General features: G+C 29.3%; 2 protein-coding genes across 3 annotated transcripts in view; one reads left to right on the forward strand and one right to left on the reverse strand.

The window, feature by feature from the left end:
* LOC123298997 (protein PALS1) overlaps positions 1–20,468 on the forward strand; it is a 121,569-nt gene that overhangs the window by 68,478 nt on the left and 32,623 nt on the right. For both annotated transcript variants that reach the window (XM_044881103.1, XM_044881104.1), the window contains 2 exons: positions 3,909–4,045; positions 7,618–8,351. In XM_044881103.1, coding sequence (XP_044737038.1) covers positions 3,909–4,045; positions 7,618–8,351 — 871 coding nt within the window. The remainder of the gene's footprint in view (positions 1–3,908; positions 4,046–7,617; positions 8,352–20,468) is intronic.
* LOC123299007 lies at positions 605–2,759 on the reverse strand. Its single transcript, XM_044881131.1, has 3 exons — positions 2,623–2,759; positions 1,806–1,970; positions 605–1,519 (listed from the first exon to the last, which is right to left on the reverse strand). Exons 1-3 carry the CDS (start codon positions 2,668–2,670, stop codon positions 713–715), a joined length of 1,020 nt encoding a protein of 339 aa, XP_044737066.1. The 5' UTR covers positions 2,671–2,759; the 3' UTR covers positions 605–712.

The raw sequence follows: 20,468 nt of genomic DNA on the forward strand, positions 1-20,468 counted from the left end.
TAAAAATTACACCACTTATTACAATTATTTGAAAAAAATAATACCATATTTTTTAAATAATGCCAAAAATCCTATGCGAAATTCTTTTATTTCGAAGCCATCTACAGCCAGAATGTTTTTCATTCTATTTTGAATATTCTAAAACTCGAGAGTTCTTTCGACAATTTTACTACTTGAAAAATGTGCCACAGTCATTTTCGATTCTAAACTCAATCAACAATTGAGAAGATGAAATATGAAATGTTTCTATTGAATTTTTAAATTTACTTTACAAATTGAGAAAATTGTTTTTGACACTAAAATCTCGAATTGAATTCAATCCAAAACAATTTTCGATTAATCTCCTGTAATTAAAACTCTTTCAAAATTAATTTTGATTACAGTACCTCCCAAGTAATTACACAGAAATTTTTTTTTGAATCTTTCTTTATTCTTTAACAATAAATTATATACATTAATAATAATATTTTTCATTTTTGTTCAATATTAATAATTTGTATTTGCCGCCATTTATATATTTTTTATTAAATATGATAATTTCAAAATTTCTAAATATAATTTTTGTTTGTGTTTTTTATTATGTAAAAGCTTTTAATAATGTATATAAAATTACATTTTGTTTTGGGGGGAAGAAAATATTACAACAAATTATTTAAAGTGAGGGAAAACAGAGAGACATTGGTACAAAAATGATACAAAAAACAAACAACAATTAACCCTGAGGTGGTTGTAAAACCTTCAAGAGAGCTTCCAACAAATCACATTTACGTTTTTCCGCTTCTAATAATTCCCGATGCATTCGACGTGCCTCCAAAACACGTGCTCTTTGATCAGCCCGTAAATTTTCCATGGCTGTACGAAACCATGCCGGACCTTCAACTTCTTTATATTCGACTTCGGTTTCTTCGAATATAAATTCTTCGGCTTTGATTTCTTCAACGTTTTCGGAATCTTCGTCATCCTTTTCGGATGTATCTTGACTGGTATCGTACCATGAGAATGAGGTATCGTGTATTGTATCAATCGGCTTTGGATAACTTTCTTCTATATACAATGGTAAATTATCAGCGTATGGTACGTCGTCAGGGCGTAAGCGTTTCTTTTTTGGTTGGGGTAAACGTGTGGCAGAATTTAAAGGATCTTCTTCCATTTCATCATCACTTGGTATCGGTAATACCATACGCGATTTACGTAAAATTCGTCCACGCGGATCTGGCGTGAATATTATCTGTAATATCTCATAGAATTCCCATGTTCGTTGTCGTTTTTTTCGTTTATCATAATATATACTTTTAAATGTTTGCTTTAAATTACGCCATTTACGATCGCACATTTGGTAATCGACATGATAGCCTTTCATTTGCATACCATCAGCCACTTTTATCCATAGATCTTTTTGGCGTGCTTTTGGATCACGGAATTGTACTATTAATTTTCTATATTCTTCAATTAATGCGTAAACCATTGGACTGGTCCAAATAAATTGACTATTACGTAAACGTGTTATTTCATCGTCATCCTAAACAAAAAAAGAAATTGAGGTCATATTTTATGTCAAATGGAAAGATAATATCGCAAGACTACAAAATTCCTTCCAAAATATCTTTAAAGATAACTAAAGAACAAAAAATTTACTAATTTGCGACGTTTCGGATTCATTTTTAATCCTTCATCAGGGTCTATAAAACAATATTGTTCAATTAAGTTTTACAAATATTTTTAGTAAAAAGTGGGAAATCTTAAATGGGAAAAGGATGTTTTGTAGTCTCAACGTCTCGAAAAAAGTTCAAAAAATTGATAATTACACTTATATTATGTAAATGGGCAGCTGCTGTAGTTGAGGTGTCACTTGTTGAGTCAGAAAGAATAGGCCTTATTATGGATGACCTATTATTTATCAAATGTGTTTTTCCCAGAGTAAAATTACCATTTTGTACTATTTGTGTTGGTTCGGTAGAAGTCGTTGTTAACTGCAAAGATAGAAAAAAATAATAAATGAATAACATTTAACCTTAAAGTACACGCATGGGGTCATTAAGATTACAAAATTCTAGTATTCAACTTAAAAAGGTCTAAAAGGAGTTAGAAATCGATATCAGGTGCGATTGAATGCGTTGACATATAAATAACAAATTCAAAATTTGCTGAATATCCACATAATTGAAATAATTAATCATTATGATGACTGTGATTAACCATTTAACCTTAAAGTACACGCATGGGGTCATTGAGATTATAAAGTTATTGTATTCATCTTAAAAGGACTAAAAGGAGTTATAAATCGATATCAAGTGTGATTGAATGCGTTGACATATAAATAACAAAATAAAAATTTGCTGAATGTCCACATAATTAAAATATTTAATCATTATGATGTAATTAATGCGATTAATGTTTGAAGGAAAATAAGAACTCATGTAAGAAATTGTGCGACAAATTTGTCAATTAAGTGCTTAAAATTTTTGAAAGAAAAAAAAAAAAAAAAAATGATTGACATATATTTTTAAATATTCGCGGTTTTAAGATGAACGCGCGCGCGTCCTGGACTTTCTATTGTTAGCCTTGCATAGTAATAAAACTAAACCTACTATTACATATATAGTACCTTAAATAAAAACTTACCTGTTCATTGATTTCTTCACTAAACACACCTAAGTTATTAGTCGACATTGCTTTGTGATTTTTATAAAATTTGTTAAAACAATTACTTTTTAGATTGATTAACAACTAAATATTATTATAAGCTCATTATTTATTTATATTTATAACAATTAATAATTTATTAATTTTGTTTATATTTAATAATTTTTTTTTATACTTAAAACAAATAAATAATTTTTTTTTACAAACGTTTTGATCAATAAACTAAGCGGAAAAAACGCTTGCAAGCAATGCAAGCGGTCGGTCCGCTCGCTGTATTGTATGTTATGTTCACTTCTCTTCCTTCGACTTTCACCGGAGATTGACGAGTTGCTGCGCTGAAGACTCACTGCTCACACTATTCAAAGTTGTTTTCAGATGTTTATACCTGATTCTTCTCACAAATCCATCTTGTTACATTTATCTATCTTTATCTTACATTTTATAAATGTTGTTTGGCATTATATGCAAATTATATGTCAATTGTTTTTATGTTTTGCAAAATTCTTTTATTTAAAAGAAGTTTAACATTTTATTTCGTCAAAGATCCTACTGTATAAGAAAGAGTTTAATTTTTTTATCTTTCACTGCAAAATATTTCTAATTTATTAAATATTAATAGATATGGGGTCATCTGTGATTGAGCTAAAATGAGACTATAGTATGCTCAAAAAGTAGGATTTTATGAAAATGTTCCCAAAAGAAGGTTTATCACAGACCTCCTAAATTAACTTTCTTTAGATTTCTCAAGTCACCCTTTTTTTTAATTCTACTTATTTCTATTAAGAGAAGGAATTCTAAATGGGCGACCATAAGTCAGAAGTAGGTAAGACCAAAGTTAAAATTGGTCTATTTAACCGATACTAATACTAATAAATAATTTGGAATTTATTGCTATAAAGCTCCCGTTATTTGCGAAAAAGGATGTACGAAAAAAAGAATCCTCTGAAAAATGAAGTTATAATTAAAATTATCACGAGTTGGCTTTGATAGTTCGCATAGGCTATGATTGCCAAGTGATAAATTTCGAGAGCATTTACTAGCCACTCTAACCTGATCTATTTGCCACTTACAATTAACCATTATTAAGTTATTTAACTTATTTTCTTATCAAACTAACTCAGTATCATATTTATATAATAAATATTAGTACACAAAATATTACGAATTAGATTTTAAGCAAAATTTTGATAAGAATTTGATGATTTTTGAATTCAACTAAAATTTTGTTATCTGTAAAATAAAATGAGTTTTTCTTTTTTTTTCAGCATTGGAATTAGGATTATGCGCGGGAAATATCGAAACGTACATGATAGCTGTTGAACAACAGGCCCGAGAACGTTTAGAACGATTATCAGCACTATTTCGTATTAAACCAGTGGATATAAATAAACTATCACAACAGGTAAATTTATAAATCCTTTGTACGCCCTAAATACATTGCTTTCACTCCAACCATTCATATCAAACATACACAAACGCTCTTATATCTCACTAATGTCAAACAAAGATATACCCCTTACGAAACTAATTAGTTTTAAAATCATTACTAATATTCCCCTCACAAATCAGATAAAATAGAATTTAAACCAAAAAATAAAGACACAAAAAACCTTTAAAAAAATGTTCAATGTCGTAAATTTGACATCACACATAAACAAATGACAGTCGTGTTGTGTTTATTAAAAAAAACATAACCTTATAATTTCATAAATTAATATTTTTATTTATCCCACTTTAATATACATATTATTAATATGTCTCTCTTGTTTTATTATTTATTTATATATAAAAATATTTGCACATGCAGTTTCTATTCATAAATTTATACGTCATGCTCTTTTAAGTAACAAAACAACGTGGTTACGAAATGTTTCTTTTTAATTTAAAAAAAAATGTATATTGCAAAATGTCTGTATTCTGTTTTCTTTTGAATAAACTAGTTAAGTTATTTATAAATAGTCGAGTCGCATTTTGTAATTTCGCTAATTTTCGCTAACGTTAATTTGGATCTTAAATAAAATGGAAATTTGGATGATTTATCATTGTTCTTGAAAAAAGTGACGAAAATAAACTTATTTTCAGAATTATTTAACTCATTATGGAATTGATTATTTGTTTATTTGTAAACTTCGCAAATAAAGGGGGATGCTCATAAGCCGAACTGTGCTATAAATCGAAGAAATTTTGTCGATCTTGGTTCATGATGATGATGATGACATTATACTTTTGTGCTTACTTCCAGGACTCCACATTCTTGAAATCTATTAGAGCTAAGTTATTTTTGATCACAAATTTGAAAAGTATGACCCAAATTTAGTAGGATAACATACTTGATTTGTCAAAATTGTATAAAATTTGGATGTGAGAGCAAAGTTAAATTTTTTGGATTCTGATGACGTCATAAAGTTAAAAAATTTGATTTTTTTGACAACACAGTCAAATTGGACCCGATCTTATTTGAATTTTTTGAAACCCACTGATTTTGGGTTAATCTTTTTAGCTGTGATGTTAGTTTTTCGGTAGCTATCACTTTTGTGCTCAATTTCGAGACCAGGACTCCTCATTCTTGAAATCTATCAGAGCTAGGCTAATTTTGATCACAAATTTGAAAAGTATGACCCAAATTTAGTAGGATTACATACTTGGTTTATTAAAATTGGATAAAATTTGAATGTAATAGAGCAAAATTTAATTTTTTGGATTCTGATGACGTCATAAAGTTAAAAAATTTGATTTTTTTTGACAACACAGACAAATTTGATCCGATCTTATTAGAATTTTTTTTGAAACCCACTAATTTTGGGTCAGTCTTTTCAGCTTTGATGTTAGTTTTTCGGTAGCTCTTACTTTTGTGCTTAATTTCGAGACTAGGACTACACTTTCTTGAAACGTATTAGAGCTAAGTTAATTTTGATCATAAATTTGAAAAGTATGACCCAAATTTAGTAGATTTACGGCCCTGCTGCATTCTATAGTTTTCTCATCACTCAACAGCCACTTGGGCCTTCTAAATCTAACCATTTTACTTACGTGGTGGGAGGCAAACAAACTTTAACTTCGCCTGGACTATGTATAAGCAATTTTATTGATTTTGATGGAACGAACATTTGCAAATACTCAACAGAACATAGGTGTTTCAAAATGGTTTAAAGTATCATATATACACATTACACACACACAGAGAGACAAGGGATATTTGAGAGTGTAGCTGTAGAGGGTAGGTATGTCGTCTCCTTCTCACTAGAAATACACCAGATATGGTATTCGTCGTATTCGTAATGGCTAAGAAATGTGTGTATGTATGTATATAATACACACAAAAGCGCTTTTACCCTATATTAACACAAAAATCAATACGGATGGACTTACAAATAAACTATTGAATACAAAATATATTGTTAACTAACTTTACTTGACGATTCGACAGAGTTCACCAAACTTGTATATGTTCACCAAATAATTCTCTTGAATATTATGAATTTTTTAGAGAATTCTATTTTTTTTTATTGCTTAATACATATGTAATGTGTTTTACACCTAAGATATACAAGTTGCCTATATATGTATCTATATTTTTTTTATGTACATATTTATATACAAAAAATTATTAGGGGGTGGGTATGTTAATTTTTATTTCTTATTTATTTTTTTTAACCCTTTCAGTGTCGATTTTTTTACAATAGTATTAAGTGTGTCAAAAATAATTTAATCCTTGTTTAACAAAAATACCTTTGCTAGGAAATGCTTGTGGCTACTGAAATGTGTCCTGTGTCCTTGTTCTGGGATCTTCAAATGGGATCATTAAAAATTCTGAGCTAATGAGACGTATAGAAAAAGTTAGAGTATCCTTTCTATGTAGAAATAAAATTCGACTCAAATAGCGTTCGTTTGAAGATTTCACTGGTGGTTTATGAAAAATTACTTTCAAAATAATTGATATTAATCGCATCTTCTTATTGTGTACGAAAGGAAAGTAGGTTTATTTTGGAAACTCGATCTCGAATTGTAAAATATCATCAAATCTCATCATCAAATTAACTTTATTTCTGATTTTCTTGACTCATAATTACCTTATTCACCAAATTTTATCTAAAGAAATAGTAAAATTTTATTGATTTTCGATTTTTTCTAAGGAAATCATTGAAAAATTAGTAAAGAATTTGAAAAATAAGTTTTATCCATGATTTGGATGAAATTCATGACATACAGTAAATATAAGATTCAAAAATTATGAAAATCGCGCTATAGTCTGAAATTATTATGAAGAGACCATTTTTCGGATTCGAATCCTAGCTCAGATTATAGTCCATTTAGAAAACATTAACTTGAATCACCAGGCTGTTTTGGTTCTAATCTTATACCTACATCAAATTTTCTCCAAATTGATAATTAGTCGAGTAAATGAAGGTATTATGAACTAAGTTTTTTGATAAAAACCAATTTTGATCCAACTCGGCTCATTTTGTTCGTAATTGAATTTAGAAAAAAAACCATAAATTAGGTTTTGATCTCCCCCTCTATTTCAGGAATTGGACTTTTAAGCCCCATAGTTTCCGAAACGTATTTTTTTTTTAAATAAATGAGGATGAAAGTCCCATTCCGGAGAGTTTTGGCGGTCTCTAAATTCGAATCTGACTATAGAAAATGTGAAAATTAAAACTTATGAAATTCAGGCACGAAGGTGGTCAGAAAAGTCTGTTTTTAAACGAAAATCACAAGGGAAGGAAACGCAAAATTATTTAGCAGGTTATTTTTTATTTCAATTGTGAATAGAATGGGACGTGTTCATCAAAATTGGTTCATTATCAAAAAAATTAGAAAGTCCACTCTGATTTTACATTCTCATACACTACACTAAATAAAAAAAATTATGATTTTTTTCTTCTAAGTTTTGATTCCAAAATTTTCTCCATTTCCTCTCCAATATTTGAGAAACAATATTTTTTTTAAAGCAATATTTTTCATTATTTTCAGCTAAATCAACAATCAAACAGTCTAACATCAACATCTGCCCGCAGTACTCAGGAAACAAATGGCTTCATTGAAAACTCCCCAATCTATGTGACATCATTACCCAATACCGAACCATTAGTGAGCAATCACGTGACATCATCATCAGCAGCATCCTCAGCATTAGTGAATAATGTAACATCAGCATCCTCAACGACAGCAACAGTGAAAAATGAAATTGTAGTGCCTGCAATTGTAAATTCCTCATCCACACAACCGAATCATTCATTATCATCACATCATACGTCACAATTAGTGGATAAAGTTGACGCAACTAAATCACCCAAGTCACCAAAATCATCTTCAACGCAACATACGCCTCCGACGCCACACCATAATAAAAGTCAACATCAATCGCCTGCAGCAAACTTAAAAGGACCAACAACACAAGCTACATTACTACAGCAAAATAAAATACCAAATAGTACGACTAGTAGTGGAATCGCGGCGAGTGTACCTAGTCCGGGATTGCCTGGTTCTGGAGCGGGGGTTATCACACAAAACAATCATACGACGGTGACAAATAATTTAAATAATAATAATAATAATATTCAACGACCATTAAGTGAGCGAAGAGCATCATCGCCTTTCCAGAACGGCCGAACGGAAGTGTTAATTGGTGCCGATGATAATAAATTTAAGACAACAGCTATTGTTGAGAATACGACACGATTAGGTGTGGATTGTGAAACAACTAGGTAAGTTTTTTTGTTGTTGGGTTTTTCGCTATTTTCAATGGTGTTTTTATCACGATTTTGGTTAGCAAAAGATAAATAAAATGGAAGAAAAAATAACTTTACAAGTCCTAATATTAGGTTACCCACATTACTCTGATTACTCATAAAATTGGCTAAAATTACAAATATTACAAACTTGAATCGATTTCCGTCAAAAACAAGGTTTAAAATAGTGACGAGCGAGATCAAGATCAAGATTAAGACCATAGTTATCTTGGACGATTAAATCTTGGTATTGGTCTTCCAAAAAAAAAGTCTTTGTGCAGCAGAATCGAGTCTTGATCTTGCAGAATTGACTCTTGGTCTTGCAAGAATTATCTCAGTATTGGTCTTGGACAATCGAGTCTTGCTTTTGATCTTGTATCCGCCATGTTTTGAACTTTTAAATTTTGATTGAGCCTTATTGTATTACTAGCAGATACCCACTCGCTTTGCTGGGCAATTTCAACTTTAAAAACAAAGACTACCGCGGTATAGTCCTCACTTTACTAGACCTCACTTATCTTCCCTTTTGCTCACAATTTGATGCGGAACCTTAGTTTTTTGAAAATTAATTTTAGCCCATGATACTCGCTGATAATATAACTTCTTACATGTGAAATAATTTTTAAAATCGGTTAAGTAATTAATTGAAAAATGACGAATATCACTTTCGATGAAAATCTCACCCAAAATAACTTTCTACCCCTTTTTAACGCCGTTAGGCGATGAATTTTAATAAAATACAAAACACAAATACAAACTTTGCCCCCGTTTTCCACCCCCTTAATGGTAGAATTTCGGAAAATCCTTTCTTATCGAATGCCTACGTCATACAAAGACAACACCCTTCATGTTTCAGGATTCTACGATCAGAGGTTTAGGCTGTGCGTTGATCCGCCAATTAGTCTACAAAAATTGATGATGGTTTGACTGTTCACTAGAAAATAGTTTTCTAGTGATTCTAAGAATAATTTCATCTATCAAAACATATTAATCTCAATTGTATTCAAAAATTTTCAAAATATATCATAATTACTTTGATATAACAATAAATTTTTCTTAGAAAACTTCAAAATATATTAAATCAAAAATGACATAACAGACAGACTTTAATCGGAAAAGTTTCTATAAAAGTAATATGAAAAACACTTAAATAAATCTTTTCAGAAAAACGCAAAGAAAAATAACTTTTCACACAATGAAAAATTATGTTTACACGATCAAATGAAAAATATTATTTTATAATTTTCCCAGACTTTAACAGTTAACAAAATTTTCGTAGACGAAGAATATAAATTAGTTGTTTGTTATAAATTTTTGAAATATTGGTTTAAAACATTTTATTATGAAAAATATGTTTTCCTTTTTTTTTCTTTCTAGCTCATACTTTTTGAAATTTGTTTTAGGATTCACTTAGAAAATTTACTTTTTTCTATTTATCAAAATCCATCAGCCGTTTAGCTTACAGAATGGGCGCTTTTTGTTAATATTTTATCGTTCAAAGTTGGCTGAAAAAATACTGAATCATATAGGTTATCCTTTTCAATTGGATATTTCTATATAAAAAAATTTAGAGAGTGTGATAAAAAACTATCTAAAATATTTAGACAATCTTGTTGTTTATAATAATACCGTAAAAATATAAGGTTGTCGATGATATAAAAACAAAATTTTAATTTAATTATGGTTTCATCGAAGATCCATCATTTGATGAACAGAGACTACTATAGTTAGAGTATTAATGATTGAAGAGCGATATCTATATTATCAAATTTATAAGCAGCACTTGCACACAATATATTATATATTTTTGTAGTTGCATGGTATTGTAAAACTAAAAATAAAAAATTATTTGACTACAAAGCATGTATTTGGTTTATATGTATGTACCGTGCAATAAACCAAAACTTTTTTATAATACTGTAGGTTTACAATTACCTTAAAAGAAGAATAGTATAGAACACTATTTCAACAGGTTTTCTACCTGATTAAAAATCAAAATTAGATTGATTCAAAACATTTTAAAATCAATTTATCATATAATCAAACCTTCAACTACTTAAAAGGTTTGAATACAAGGTGAATACAAAAACAATATAATATGTAATCGTTCGGTTCGTTTGATTATTAATATTCATAATGCATAACTCTAATATTTCTTTCGCTGTGTACATAAAGTTTACCTACCTATCTTAGTATCTTCTTTAATGACACAGGATATTCAAAAGTTTTTTTTTTTTTTATGGCAAACATAATTTTATTGTCTTGACAAAGAACTATTTATGGTCAAAATATGTAGCTCTAGCAGTGACCAGCGATATAATAAAACGTTATGACCAACAACGTTATTTGTATAAAACTGATTAACATATTAGACATGTTGTCAAGTAATACCATAAATCATACAGTCTGTATTTTTTTAAATTGTTTATAGACTTTAAAAATAGATAGAGCGGTGGGTAAACAAAGTGGCCTGACAGTTTAAGCTATTAAAGATTGTAAGCTACATTTATGCCAGTATGATTGTAGCCTCGTAATGGGTGACTATCATTCGAAAAATGCAGAAATGTCTGTCACCCAAACTGTGTTACACCGAAATATAGTAGTTTAGTTATTATTTTTTCTTTTTTTCTCTGGTTTTACTTAAAATGCGAAAGAAAAATTACTCAGGTTTAATAGAAAAGCACATTGAAAAATTTTCTTGGGGCTAATTAATTATTTTTATACCATGTATATATGAAATATACATAGTATATTAAGTTTAGTCCCAAGTTTGTAACGCTTAAAAATAATGATGCTAGGAAAAAAATTTTGTCATAGGTGTTCACTAAATCACCTAATTAGTCCATTTCCGGTTGTCCGTCCGTCCGTCTGTGGACACGATAACTCAAAAACGAAAAAAGATATCGAGCTGAAATTTTTACAGCGTACTCAGGACGTAAAAAGTGAGGTCAAGTTCGTAAATGAGCATCATAGGTCAATTGGGTCTTGGGTTCGTAGGACCCATCTTGTAAGCCGTTAGAGATAGAACAAAAGTTTAAATGTAAAAAATGTTTCTTATCAAAATTTAAACAACTTTTGTTTGAAACATTTTTTCGTAAACATCACTGTTTACCCGCGAGGGCGCCAATTAGGCGGAAATTTCATAATATGTACTATACTTGATTATCAGTTATGTATGTGTCACATGTTTGTATGTGTAATGTGATAAAGAAATCAACCCTGACTATGCATGGTATTTCAACAATTAACTCAGTCAATTGTTTGTTTTAACTTGTTAACAATAAGTTAAAAGTCTTGTTATGAGTCTTGATCTTGCACAGTTGGGTCTTGGTATTGGTTTTGTCGAACTGGTACTAAATTGTCTTCGTCTTGGTTTTGAAAAAATGGGCAAGACCGAGACTAATTTTGATCATCACTAGTACTCGGGTAAAGTAAAAAAAATGACCGTCTATCTTATTTTTTTCAAAATTACTAGCTATGAGACATGTCGTCTCTAAATTCTAAGAGAATCTTATTTTAGAGTCTTCGAATTTTTCTCTTAAGCGAATTCCTTAGCCTTGCTATCAACGATTGATGAATTAAAGGGGTTAATATTCAACGAGATATATGAAAAGCTGCTGGTAGTACTTCGAAAGAAGATAGCAAGGTTAAAATCGACTCCCCGAATTAGAGACCTCTTTCTTTTTTTTCGAACCTTGGGAAATCCTGAATCAAATTCTTTCTTCTTTTCAATCCCGGACATGAAGAGTTAATTTTTGCAATGTTTTGAGTCATCTTTCAGGATTATTCTCAGAACACAGATGAATTTTAACAATAGAATGTCACCTTAAATTTTCGAAGAATTTTTTAATATAACACAAAACATTAAATAATCTACCTTAAATAGTTCAAAAGTTCATATATACAAAATTTTCCCATAACATAATAATACAACAATAAAGACCTTTTAACATATGTGATGATATGGACTGGAGTATGGACTTTAATGTGATGAAATTACACCTTAAAAACCTGTATAAACCTGTATTCGAAGAATTTTTTTAGACCACAACAATTTATAAATATATGAAAATAAAGGCTCATTTCATTCACATGTATGTTAAAAATATTATTGTACGAGGGAAACCTGTTGAGATAGCAACGGTTACGTTTTTTTTCGATTTCTATTTTACGACTTTTTAAAAGTTTTCCAGTATACTACCATTTGACATTTCGAAGAAATTTGATTATAGACTTTTTAGGGTTAATTAGAACCCAAAATTCATAAAATATTAAACCTACTTTCTAAGATACCGTCTAATAAACCGACTCAGTATTCGAACGAGCTAAAGCGTCTTTACTTGCCAAGACCTATATTGCTCATTCAGAAACTCAACTTTACTTTTTACAGCACGCTATAAAAATTTCAGCTTGGTATCTCTTTTTATTTTTGAGTTATGGTGTTCACGAGCGGATATTCAAACGGACAGTCGGAAATGGATTTTATGAACACCTATACACAAAATTTTGTTCGTAGCATCAATATTTTGCTAAGAGTTACAAACTCGGGACTAAATTAAGTATACTTTGATATATTTCATATATACATGGTATAAAAATCACAAAAATCTTTATTTTTGGAATTTGATATATCTTGGCAAATAGGGTAATTCTGACCTAAAAATACCAAAAACGAGTAGTTTATCTAAAATATCCATGCTATCGTTTTGTTAAATGATTTAAGTTTTGGATTCCATACTTTTTTTAATCTTATACAGTTAAAATGAGATGAAAAACGACTGAGCAGAGAACAAATGCCAGAGAATATTCCTGTATTTTATATACATAGAAATTTAGATGAAAATATCTCTAATAATACAAGTTGTTGTATGCTATTCATAAAAATATGCAAACAAAAACTATTTGACATTACTATCCAGGTAGTAAATTTAGAAGTATTATTATAGGTGTATTAGAAAAAGTAAGATCTATTAAAAATATAGTTTTATCCTTGTTTTTAAATCATAAATTTTCAAAGAAGAATTCAATGAAATATTATTTTACTGTTTTGATACCAAAAAATATAATTCATAAGTAGAGAATGGATTTTATGATTTTGGATTTTGACTCTATTTAGATTGAGTTAAACAAAAAGCAAGGTTTGGATCAATATAAGGTTTTCATTTTATCATTACTTTTTTAGGACAAACGTATTAACGCAGAATTAATAATTCACTATCTTGATGGCGTAGAATCGCAGGAGAATGACATATTTTGGAAATATCGGCATCTACTCAATGAAGAGTATGCAATTTATCAGCCTAAAAGTAGTTTTGGAAAATGTTGTAATAGATCTGGCATCAGCCGTATTTTTGGCAGTCATTTCAGAAAGACTGAAAATTTGAGAGGCTCATGCCTGATCGAAAATTTGCATAGTACGAGAATTTGTGGGAAAACTGCGTGGCAAGCCTAAAATTGATTGAATATTCTGCTTCTGCAGGCTTCTGCAAATTTTGAGGGTGAATTCTGTGAGAACTTGGGAAAATTAGACAAAAATTCAGAGTAAAATTGTTCGTTCGATATATACCGTTGTTTTTGAAGTATTGATGCCTAAAGATTTAGAGAAAATTACTTATAGAAGAAATAACACACAAATGTCATTCATTTGTTATAATTTTCTTTATAGGCTTTTAACTAATTAATAATAGTTTTCCAAACTAATGTTAAGAAAATTTTACAGCTCAAATCTATAAATTTAACACCATAAAGGGTTTTAAGAAATTTACCTTCTTATAAAGTTCATTAATGAGAATGCACACAAACGATTTAAAGATGATCATAAGAAAACGTGATTTGTTGGGAACGTCTTTAAGGAATAATTTGGAATGCAAGAAGAGATTTTGTGTGTTCAACTTCTGAATGCAATTGATAATTCTATGATTGTCATAGAATTCCAAATTTTTTTTTAGTTTCATTTAATGAATGGTCCTATTCAGTCAACCTAGAAGGGGGTGTCATTAATAGGTCTAACATTGTGACGTCATCAATTAAATCTGCATAAAATCCGATCCTTAGTTTATAAAATTTTAAAAACAAATATTTAAATATTCTATAAAAACCATATATCTATATTTCAAAAAAAGAGATAGCTGTATATGAATGAATAGTGTTATCTCACTCGTATAAATGACAAATAAATTTTATTTATTGTTTAAAAACACTTGGTAAATATGGTAAATTTTAATGTAACATAATAGACATTTATGTATCTATAATATTACCTTAACTTACCTTACCTTACCTGTGTAGGTATTCATTTACAAAACAGATTGGAATGTTACCTGGTATTTTTTAGTGTGAATAAAGCCTAATTTAGATTAAGCTTGCAGTCCAGGCCAATTGCTTTGCTGAGCAATTTCAATTTTCAAAGACTACCGAATAAAAACCTTATAACCGATAGTATAATCAAATTTTTTGAATTCTGATGACATCATAAAGTTAAAAAATTCGATTTTTTTGATAAGACAGGCAAATTTAATCCGATCTTATTGGATTTTTTTTTGAATCCCACTAATTTGGGGTCATTCTTTTCAGATGAGATGTCAGTTTTTCCCTAGCTGTCATTTATATGCTAAATTCCACGACTCCACATTCTTGAAAACTATTAGAGCTAGGTTAATTTTGATCACAAATTTGAAAAGTATGACTCAAATTTGGTAGGATTACATACTTGGTTTATCAAAATTGGATAAAATTTGGATGTGATTGAGCAAAATTAAATTTTTTAGATTCTGATGACGTCATCAAGTTAAAAATATGATTTTTTTGACAACACAGGCAAATTTGATCTGATCTCATTGAAATTTTTTTTTTGAAACCCACTAATTTTGGGTCACTCTTTTCAGCTGTGATTTCAGTTTTTTGCTAGCTATTACTAATGTCCTGGGGTAGCGTACGATTTTGAGCCGTTAAGTCAATGCTTCAAACGTTCATCTAGCTACTTAACTCCTATTGTTGAGAAATGTTGTCGTCTTGCACATCTAAATTAGACTTTATAATACAACAAAAGTTATTAACAGCTAGTGACGTCACAGCATTATATACATTTTTCTAATATTTATAATAAAAGTTGAGATGTGATTATTTAACACGAAAAAAGATACATCATTTTTGATATTCTTCTCTTTTTATCTTGGCTACAAAAACTTAAGTTAACCAACTGTTATTATAACTTTTAACAATAATAAAATGATTTTTTTTTTGTAAACTGAGCGCACGTTTTAAGTACGTATTCTTAGAAACGATATTCATACACATCAAGAAACATGATATGTGGAATTAATAAAGTTTTCAAGAAATATAATTTTTGGATAGATTTTTAATTTTTTTATATATTCAATGAATCATCGATATTGAATTTTGGTTATGGCAAATTAAAAAAAAAACTCATAAATAATTTAGAAAAGAAAAAAAAACCGTATTTAAATGAGTTAAGCACAAGTTCTTAGAAAAAAATGTGACTTGTAGTTTAAGTTATTTTTAATTTACAAAAACATACATGACTTTATTTAAATTTTTGAATTTTAATATTTATGCGATTATTCTGATAAGACATATACACAATAGTATTATTTATTTAACAATTGAATTAACTAGAATTTGATTTATTATTCGACACTGTAAAAAAAAATTAGTTCAGATTTTGAAATCCACCTACACATGCTTAGTCAATCGTTTCGTGTTCGTTTTTAAATAGCCAGCTATATAAATTTTTTCAAAAAATGTTTGATTTAATCGTCAAATTACAATATTTATTACAAAACATCTTAAAATTATAGTTCCTAGCCTAAACTTTATCTATAATACCTCATCGTATTCTTAAAAACACGTTTACATCGTTCTTAAATGGAAAAATTTCATAAAAGTCATTGAAATCATAATTTAATCTAATATAGATAGATAAGCAACACCTATAGCACCTCTTTCTTATACACACTGCTCAATGTATAAGTATGTACTCTCTCATACTCGTCAGAGATGTACTATTTCAAGATCTAAATTAAACAAGCAGTTTATGATTTAGATTAAACTGCATCAGTTGAAATCGGCATCGTTAGGCATGCGGTATCTTTTCCTGAAGAGAAAAGTACACGCGTCACATTTGCGCAGCCCGTTGATTTCCGAGAAATAATTTTGCTGCGAGATGATTGGAAAAAGGAAGGTAGCTCGTTAGTCCAGCTTGTCTTATATAGTAGAGAGTAGACTATCAAAAAATACCTAAAACAAGAATGATAGAAATAAATGGTGCAGGAGCGCACCGTCGGGAGGTAGGTTAAGGTAGCTGATCCCCTTCTCTGCCTAAAAATTTAAATTTTGCCTCCCCCTTAGGTGATAGCTAGGAACAGAGTACCAATCTGAAGGTTAAAGAGCTAAAATTTGATTTATCCTTCAGATATAATTCTTCGACAAAATAATTCGATATTTTTAGATACACCACAAAGCTAGGTCAGGATGTGTTAAAGAAGTTTGACTGTATTTAAATGTTACGTAAAGTATCCGTAATAATAATGCATGGTTTTGAATGATTCATTATCGGATATTTTGATTATAAAATTTTTATTGCATATTGCAATTGCAATTCTTAAATTACAATCGGCTATAAACTTAATATGTACGGTTATTTATTTTTTTGGAAGTAAGTCAATTTATTTAAATTTGTGATAAATTTTATTAAGGTAATAATTCAGCAATTTTTATTTTTATAAAGAACTTAAAAAACACGTTCTAATATTTTTTGTTAGGTCATTAACTAGTGTTTTTAGCCACAAATTCAAATTAAAAATTCAAACAAAGAGTTTTGTTTTAGAACGTTTTGTATAAACCAGGCATGGGCAAACGTGGCTTAAAGAAGTCCCTCAGACAATTTGTATCTAAATTACGAGTAAGTCAGTGACAACCTAACCAGTTACAACCAAAAATACGAGTAAGACAGAGAGACAACATTTTTTTCTACCTATCTCATTACTATTAGAGAAACTAAAATAGGTTTAAGAGTCGTATACCTGTCTCGCTTCCTCCTCTATGAGCAATGCGGACTTGTATAAAGAGACACACAATAAAGTTTATGGCACACAATAAAGTTATAACAATGGTGACTTCGACTTAAAATAACTCGCCCATGCCTGGTCTAATTATATTAGAGCCCATTGTGTTATCATATATGTCTTTTACCAAATTTTCCGCTGATTCTCGGCTATTAGTTTAGTCAGAAATTATCATTTTTTCAAAGTTATCCAACATTTGATGAAGTCCAATAACTTGGACCACTCTGTATATAAGATCGAAGATTTATGGTATGGGAATTTTTCTTATCTTTTTCGGATTTTTTCTCATACTATTTGTTATTATTTATTAGAGTAAATATAATTTCAAAATAGAAAAGAACAAACGGATAAACAAAGACAAATATACTTTTAATTCATATTTGATAATTATATATTTTATTCTTACAAAATTGTGTCACATAAAAAATATTTTAATAAAGTTTAAATGTTTATGTTAATTAAAATTAATTATTAAATTTAATAAAAGTTGATTAAAATAATTATTAAATTACAAACCCACCATATCTAAATGCTATGCAATAATATAAACATAAACAATTATTTGTTATTATTATTAAAGTTAATATAAATTATTTATTAATAAATTACTCGAGTTCTCATGTTTATCAATTTATTTATTGCAAATATATTATTATTATTATTTTAAACTTTATTTATTGTTTATTTCATATAGTATGAACATATTTATTTCATGTGAAAATAAAAAATTGAAATACAATTGTTGACATTTGATAGTTAATTTTTAAGAGATTTCTTTGGGAAATATTAAATACTTTTGTCGTGATTTTCTTCTTTCTCTGCCCCAGTTGCCCTATTGTGGTTTCGGTTCCGCGATCACTTAGATGTGCCTTCATTCAGCAAGTCAAATGATCCCACTTTCGTATACGTCATGATACTACATGAGTACAATTGATTCGGTAGTATATTTTCAGGTTCAGATATGAAACGGTTTTTACAAATTTTTAAACCGCAAACCATAAAGTGGGGGATTAAGTTTGACCGTTTGTCTGTGTGTTTACCTATCTGCTGTCTGTGGCATCGTAGCTCCTAAACGAATGACCCGATTTTGATTTGTTTTTATTTTGATTGAAAGGTTGTTTAATGGAGCGTGTTGTTAGCTATTTTTTAAGTGCTAGTTTAGGATTTCGTATGCGAAGCAACTAAAAAAGAGGCGTTGACTTTCAAAATCGGTTCATTTTATAGAAAGCTTTAAGGGAAAAGTTAACTTAATGAAAAGTGTTCTTTACTATGTTTCAAGTACGAGTTTAGGGTTCCATACCCAAAACATTTGTCGGGGGTTTTTTTAAATTTTATAAATTCCACTTGTTAAAGTCTAGTAATTGTATATTATTCTATATTATTTTTAAAAATTCGAAAACGACAAATTTTCTGTTCCAGATTCAAATGAAAGTAGTTTTGTTCCAAAAATTATGAAAATCGCATTCACTTGAGTAATGTCTGATGCTATTGGCCTCGTTTTTCTATCTCCCATCAGCTAGTTTTTATACCATGCATATATGAAATATACATAGTATATTAAGTTTAGTCCCAAGTTTGTAACGCTTAAAAATAATGATGCTAGGAAAAAAATTTTGTCATAGCTGTTTATAAAATCACCTAATTAGTCCATTTCCGGTTGTCCGTCCGTCCGTCCGTCCGTCCGTCTGTGGACACGATAATTCAAAAACGAAAAAAGAAATCGAACTAAAATTTTACAGCGTACTCAGGACGTAAAAAGTGAGGTCAAGTTCGTAAATGAGCATCATAGGTCAATTGGGTCTTGGGTCCGTAGGGCCCATCTTGTAAACCGTTAGAGATAGAACAAAAGTTTAAATGTAAAAAATGTTCCTTATAAAAAAATAAAAAACTTTTGTTTGAAACATTTTTTTGTAAACATCACTGTTTACCCACGAGGGCGTTAATTAGGTGCAAATTTTATAGTATGTATTAATATAGGAATATCAGTTGTGTGTGTGTCTATTTAAAAGTGAATATCTTTTGTTATTTACGTGACGTCAAAAAAACAAACGATTGCGCATCAACACTGTCTTTATGTGATATTTTTGTATGTGTTATGTGATAAAGAAATCAACACTGACTATGCATGGTATTTCAACGATTAACTCAGTCAATTGTTTCTTTTCACTTGTTATTCTGTATGAAGTGTTATGTGAATACATTTTTTATAGATTTAAAAAGTTTTTAGCAGATTTTATTTAACTGTTCAGTTTTTATGAAATAGACTATATAATAATTAGATGTGTAAATCTTATTATATATATTAATAATAATTTAAATTGTTGATTAGAATATTATAATTATTTGTAATTTATCAAATAATTTAAACTAATTCAAATATTTAATAATAACGTTTAACCAGCAAAGGTGATGTTTTACTTCTACACTGTACTGCTGTACTGCTGATATTATGACCGAGACTATATTATTAGCAAAACTATACGATTATTAGTTAGATAGATATATATGTATAAAGGTAGTTATATATTTACTGTTTTCATTAGTGATGTGACGAATCAATCAATCATTAATCTTTTGTGGTTACAAAAATAGTGACAATCTCGGGATGGCACTGATTAAAACGCATTTTATGAATTACGTGGCTTAATTCCAGCTTTTTTGGAACCCCTACCTCCTTTCATGTAGCCTATCGTTGCTTTTAATATGACCCCCCCCCCGGGAACGGAAATGGGGCGTATTCTTTTTATTAACAAGTCAAGAATATATTTTGTATTTTCTGAAACACTGGCATTACGATATTTTGAAAAATATGACTTTATAAAATAAGAAAGTACCCACTCTTACTTGGCGTAGTAGCTTTGGAAATAATCCCCCCCCCTCTTGACCAGGTGACGTGGTTTATGGTTGCTTTCCTAAAAATTAAGGCGTGAATTCACGAAGACATAGCAAATACTTGAAGACTCGAATTGGCATTATTGCGAAAAAATTATCATTCCAATTAAATCAAGCA

This window comes from Chrysoperla carnea, chromosome 4, assembly GCF_905475395.1.
Source record: "Chrysoperla carnea chromosome 4, inChrCarn1.1, whole genome shotgun sequence".
Lineage (NCBI taxonomy): Eukaryota > Metazoa > Arthropoda > Insecta > Neuroptera > Chrysopidae > Chrysoperla > Chrysoperla carnea.